General features: G+C 33.7%; 1 protein-coding gene across 1 annotated transcript; it reads right to left on the bottom strand.

The window, feature by feature from the left end:
- Positions 1-300: 300 nt before the first annotated feature.
- Positions 301-1,029, bottom strand: LOC149229598 (peamaclein-like). The gene is made up of 3 exons (XM_089375875.1): positions 922-1,029; positions 709-799; positions 301-600 (listed from the first exon to the last, which is right to left on the bottom strand). Exons 1-3 carry the CDS (start codon positions 991-993, stop codon positions 419-421), a joined length of 345 nt encoding a protein of 114 aa, XP_089232001.1. The 5' UTR covers positions 994-1,029; the 3' UTR covers positions 301-418.
- Between the last annotated feature and the right edge of the window lie 5,749 nt (positions 1,030-6,778).

Genomic DNA, 6,778 nt, shown 5'->3' with positions numbered 1-6,778 from the left:
CTTTGTGATGCAAATCCAATTTATTCATGTGGTTTGATCCAGTAGTCAACCTTCCAATTTACCAAACTACTTCAGTTATTTTTGAAGTAGCTATAATTAGCTAATCTATCATCAAGGGATAAATTTTATCATGTAATGCGATCTACAGGTTGCCTGAATGAATTTCGTTGGATCTTTTGGGTAATAAGCTACCATCCACAGCTTTTGGGCAAAAAAACAAAGAGCATTCTACCATTTATGCCTGTCTCCATAAACATTGAATATTTACACATTATGATAAAAAATCCATTAAATTGAGGCTTCAGGCTAGAAATCTCCACTCAGCCTACATGGCTGTTTATTTCACTCTCAGACAATATTTATAACAATGCGATCCACCCAATAAAATGCAATAATGGGTTAATGCTGATCTCTTGAATCAAGGGCACTTGGGTTTGCCCTGAGAGCTCCTCTTGTCCCGATAACATGGGCATTCGTCTTTGTTCCCTCTAGTGCCGGATGGAACGCACTTGCATGCAGTGCAACAGATACCACAGAATTTGAGACATGCCTTTTGTCTCGGGGCCACCGAACATCTCCGATTGCACTCACTCTTGCAATCTGCTCCTCCCCAAAACATACACACAAAAGTTACATACAATATCAAAACCACTACCAGAAAAAAGGAGTTTAGAAGAAGAGAAAGTTTATGTTTGCCTGGCTTTATACCTATCAGAGGTGCAGGCGAAGGTGCAGGTGAGTTTGGATGAACCAGAGTACCTCCACTTCCAATGATCCCCTGATCTGCGCTAAGAACAACCTACAAAACAAAACAAGAATACAAGTCTTCAGGATAATATAGAGGAGGATAATAATATAGAGGAGGAGAATAGTACTTCCATACATGAAAACAACAACCCTAATAACATTTGCAATACTGACCTGCCATTCTAGGGCTGAGATCAGAAGCAGCAGAAGGCACACATACACACAAACATTAGAATTCCTCATCATTTTGCTTGGAAGAGTATTGAACCCTTGATGCACAACTGATCAGGGCGCTGTGGGTTTATAAAGCAGAGGAGCGGAGTGACCTACAGAGAGGCTTCTGAGAACGTGACAACATACGGGACATCGCGGCGTAAATGATCTGGTTTGCATTATTGAATGCACAGTACGTGTTCGGAAACCCCCGCGGCGGATTTCCGAAACCCGGCGGCTTTCTCTGTCATCCTCAATCGACGAATCGCCCTCAGGGCTGTATTTCGCTGCATCTGTTGACAAGCTCCGGCACATTAAAGAAACAAAAGAATGCCCTGGACGGCCTGCAGACAACAGGCATTTCTTGACGGCCGGAATTGCAGAGCGGGAAGCGCCGAGTTGAAGAGGAAGGTGAGTGAGTAGCGAGCACTGACCATTTCTTCAATTCGAATTGGAACCGGCAATAACACTCCACCTCTGCAATTCGAGCTCGTCCCCGATCTGTCAGGGGATGTCAGGAACTCCAGCTGCAATCGGATTTTTTGTCAGGGAATGGCAGGATTGTCAGGGGAGGGTGTGGAAAAGGACGGTGGCGGAGCTAGGGGAGGGTGGCGGAGGGCAAAGGGATTGCCGGTGGCCGGAGCTGGACGATTTTCTAGCCGGTAACGAAAAACGGGCCATTCTACCGCCTAGGTAGACTACTCCTACTCTTAATCTCATAAATTAATATATCGACAGGCTTCTCAATTCTCCGTATCACCGCTTTAAACTACCTTGACTTTTTCACTCGAAGAGTCGAAACATAACGGTTACATCACAATTTCCTGGACGTTGACGTTAACTTAATATCTGCAACTATACATTTATTGATAGAAGATTCGATGTCTATCATATTTCATCGACCTGTCGTCGGGAAGGATTGAATATTTGTATCTGTGTTTTGTCCCTCACAAGATTCGATGTCATCGGATTTCGTTGACCTTCAATCTGATCACAGTTCATTAACTTTTCGTTGCCATCGGGAAAGTCTCTACCCGAAGTTTTTACCTTTTTTTGGAGGTAAGAAAATTTATAATAATTTTCAAATTTTATAATTTAATTGTCAAATCAGTAATAAAGATCATAATATTTATTTGTTATTTATTAATGTAACAACTCATTCAAAACTAAATCAATTTGAATTTCCCATTAAATATTATGATATAAATTTTGAAATAAATTTTACAATTTTTCAAATTTTAAAATAATAATCATCAATTATTTATCTCCATATAAATTATATATATATATTTGAAAACATTACCAATTTCAAACAATGTTCTCACTTTCTTACCCAATATCAATGGTCATGGCATTTTTGCTTCTAAACTATTTTCACAAGCAATCCATATATTTGGACATTAAATTTACAAGTTCAAAATGTTTTCACCTATCTTACCCCATATCAATGGGCTTGGCACTTTTGTTTTTAAACTATTTTCACAAGAAATCCATATATTTGGAGATTAAATTTACAAGTTCAAATTATTTTCACATTTCATTGTTAACCGTTTCCAAATATTTATATTCATGGTTAAATATTAAAAAAAATTAATTTTGTTGTTTCAAACGTTAGCTCTAAAATTGTCAATGTTACAATTAAGACATTAATAAACATGTATAATATGCACCATTGTTGTTTAGTAGCTGCCTCTTGTAACATTATTAAACATGTGTAATATGCAGTATTGTTGTTTAATAACTGCTTCTTATACACAAAGTATCTTAATCACTGTGTTTTATAGAAAAAAATTAATAATTAAATTAAACAAATATAATTAAGTAAAATTATTCTTCATTTATTTTTTTTAATGATAACAATGAATAATAAAAATTAATAATAATTACTTAAAATTTATAACTTACTTAATAGAAATGAATATTATATATATATATATATATATATATATATATATATATATTAAATTAAATAAAATTAAAAAGTTACCCTAAGCTAATGCCCTAATTACGTGAGTTTCTAACCAGACGGAACATAAAGAAAATTAATTCAATGAAAATAGAAAGTTCATATACTCACTCTCCCACTTCCACTATAAATAAAGTTGATTTTGTCTTATTTGGACTTTTCAAAATAGTGTATTTCTTTTGGGAAGAAAATTAATTCAATAAAAATGGTAAGTTTATATAATGATTCTCCCACTTTCACTAAAAATAAAGTTGATTTTGTCTTACTTGGATTTTTCAAACTAATATATATTTTTGGAAGGAACATTTGTTTAGATAATTTAAAAAAAACTCTCAAAATTACAATGATATTACTAAATTTTTTATATAAAATAAGATTCTATTTTTTGTTTTTACAATTTAATATGTAAATTATATAAAAACCTAATATATTATTACATTTTACGGTTAAAATTACAATGGAAACATTACAAAAATCTAAATTCTAAAGCTAGAATGTAGAGTCAGGTTTATCAAATAAAAGAAAACTCATGAACCTTTAGCCTTTGCATTGTTGTCAGCGTCTCGTTTAAAAAAAAAAAAAAAATTCAATAAACAGTAATGAATGGTGACTTACAAACTTGATATTTTGACATGATTAGGAGAATTACCTTCATTGTTTAATTATTTTTTATTGAGTTTAAATTCCAACTTGTTTCTCCATTCACACACTTATTTTTTGACTTTGAATTCCAATTTGTTTCTCCATTCACACACTTTGATAAGATGTTTAGGAGACATGAGACCTTAGAAAAATGAGAGTTAAATGCTTATTTGATTTATAAATCGGTTATACATGTCACCTTTCCAACTTGCCAATAAAGTTGATGCCGTGAATGTTACTTTTCCAATAAAGTATGCCATGAATGTTACTGGAAAGTTTATATTGGTAGAACACCCTAATCATCAAAGTCAAATCATTAACCTGTTATTGAAAAGCACTTAATTTTATAAAAATAAAAACAACAACCAATACTATTTCCAAATCTCATTCTTATCCATATATTTAACTATCAAGGTATTATTCAAATATCAGAGATTTTTTTCATGCCATTAAAATAATATTGAAAAGTTATTAACTTTGTTTATCATTTATTTACCTTATTTTATAAGGTTGATTTAACTATAAAGGTATTATTCAAATATCAGGAATTTTTTTTTTCATGTCATTAAAATAATATTGAAAAGTTATTAACTTTGTTTATCAACTATTTACCTTATTTTATAAGGTTGATTTGATGAATGTATTAAAATTTCATAAATATTGAGACATGACATGATGTGTGTACTACTATGACATTTGGTGATATATAGTTTTTATTTTTTATTTTTTAAATAAATTTTAGTTTTTACAAATTCTGTTTATAACCCCATAAAACTAGTTTCTTTTTGTCTATATGAAGTAATGGAAAAATAGAAATTTAAATTTTCAAATTTTCATCTTTTTTTTTTAATTTGCAAAATATTCAGTTTAATATTTGTTTTTTTTTCAAAAACTTTAATAAACATTATCAACTTTGTTTTAAATTTTCAAAACTAATTGAAAATCAAGCATTTTGACTAAAATTGATTACAATATAGCCTACCTATGCTGTGGTATAATAACCTACAACATTATTAAAAGGTGATAACATTGAAGAATTCAATGTTTTGGTTCATCAACCCATCACATTATCAGTTATGTCAATAATAGTGGACACAGTCCGTGTTGCTAAGGGCTATAAATATTTTTGGAGCTATAGCTCCATGAATGCATTGGGGTAGTATATGCCAACCCTTAGATTTAGGAAAGTACAAAATCTAAGGGTTGGCATATAATGCCCCAGTGCATTATTGGAGTTATAGCTCCAAAAATATTAGTTTTCGTTGCTAAGATTAATGGTGATTTGGAATTGTGTCAAATCATCATCCATTGACACCCTTTGATGATGACACCAAATGGAGATACTAGGTACAATGGGTAGAGTTATAAAATTTGAAAAGAGGAGGACTTGAGGACTGTTTAGTTTAAGAAGAATATAGGGTGGTTGGTTGGAAACAAATTATATATTAGGTAGAATTATAAAATATGAAAAGGGAGGAATTGGGACTATTGATTTTAAGAAGGATATAGGGTGGTTGGTTGCAAACAACTTAGGATTCGCAGTGATAGGTGAATGGAGATCAACATGTGTTCTTGTTTGATGCACGAAAACAAGTGCAATTACAAATGAAGCATAGATGAAATGGGTGTGAGGCAAGAAGATCAAGCAAGCTCATAATTAGTGTTTGATTATCGTCATGATATATCTTCCCTGCTTTTCTACAGTTTTAGGGCTTAAGAACTTTTAATTTTTCGGGTTCACTATATTTTGGGTAACGAAATCTAAAGCATATGGTAGGTGTTGTGAGTTTAAGATAAGAGTCGGGTTTTATTGTTGTATCTACATTATCTTTATCATTATCATTATATCTTTTGCATAATTAGGGTTTCACTTCCAGAAACATGGCTACAGGGTTGGTACTAAAGGGTGTTGATACCTTAGCAAGCATAAGTTCCTCTTTTATATGAGAGATGTTGTATAGGAGGAAAATTTCTAAATCATATTTCCCACTTCCTAAGCCTAGGGTCTCTGACAAACCTTAGCACAATAGTGCAGATGGGGCTTGGGGTTTCTGATAACCTCGAATATGGGGTTTGGGCTAGTTAGGGGCAGGTATCTGGGAGTCGCAACCAAAATAGGCAGGTGTTCCTTTCAAAGACACGAGGGATATTGTTGAGGAACAAAAGGTTTCGTAAAGCTATAAAAACCCGTGAAGTGAAGCACACACTCACAGTGGAAGGAGATGTTGACATGAGAAGGGTTACCAATCTGATGTCTAGAGTGTTGGTGGCTAAATTCTTTTACATGGCTCATAGCAAGGCACAAATCTAAAATTTAGTAACACAACACTAGAAACCTTTGATAAACTATACCCCTAGTGTCAGTCTCCTTGCTGAATAACTGACTCCATTTCATTTTTAGGACAAAGGAGACCTAGATGTGATTTACAAGAAGCATTGTGTTATTGGTCATGGTTGCCATTGGCTACAAAGATGGCATGAGGGTTTCAATCCATTTTTGGAGAAACCCAAGTCTCAAAACCTTTGGGTTAAGATGCTTTGTTTTCCTTGGATATCTAGACCCGTCAGATCATTATTAAGCAAGACAACAAATTCAAAAGCTTTGTGTCTTTTGATGACGTGGCTTTGGTTTCTTTTGACAAAAGGGTCCTATGTTTCTTATTGGAATTGGATGTTTCCTATGGACTTTCAGTAGAGTTGGAGATTATTCTAGGGGAAATGTTTTTCAGTCAATGGTTAGACTACTGGAATGTTTTGTTTATTTTCCTATGACGCCATCAACTGGGTCACCTTAAAGTGACATGTCATTCCAAGATTAGTAAGTGCTCCAAGTACTGAGTTGCTCTTAAACTTGGACTATGCCATGTTTCTCTAAGTGGTTTAGAATATTTGACTAGTTCTCATGAGATGGGGCTTAAAATCCCTAGTCTTGGGGAGAGGATATCTATTTTTCCTCAGTGTGGAGTAGTTTAGTCTATTAGTTTTTAGGACCAATAGGTCTACTGCAATGGGGGGGTTAGTCATTCACTTGTAGTGGCTTCTAATATGTTCGTAGATGATGTGGGTACCCTTAATATGCTCTCTAAGGGAAATTTTACTGAGAAGATATTGGTTAACAAGGCTTGAGGTACTATACATGTTGTGGATGAGGTGTTTGTGTCTCTGGCCATTGTATCCTCTTGCCCTAGTTTTGTGGAGGGAGGACTCCCT

This window comes from Pinus tabuliformis, chromosome J, assembly GCF_031772625.1.
Source record: "Pinus tabuliformis cultivar Carrire ecotype Pingquan chromosome J, CPIR1, whole genome shotgun sequence".
Classification (NCBI taxonomy): Eukaryota; Viridiplantae; Streptophyta; class Pinopsida; order Pinales; family Pinaceae; genus Pinus; species Pinus tabuliformis.
Note: the sequence above shows the minus strand (reverse complement) of the source record. Positions and strands in the feature narration are given on the sequence as shown.

Bases quoted from the DNA above. Each gene is read 5' to 3' on its own strand.
- LOC149229598 (XM_089375875.1), bottom strand. From the start codon at position 993: ATGATGAGGAATTCTAATGTTTGTGTGTATGTGTGCCTTCTGCTGCTT. The intron at 800-921 runs GTCAGTATTGCA...TTTGTTTTGTAG, and splicing joins TCTCAGCCCTAGAATGGCAG to GTTGTTCTTAGCGCAGATCA. The intron at 601-708 runs GTATAAAGCCAG...GGGGAGGAGCAG, and splicing joins TTCGCCTGCACCTCTGATAG to ATTGCAAGAGTGAGTGCAAT.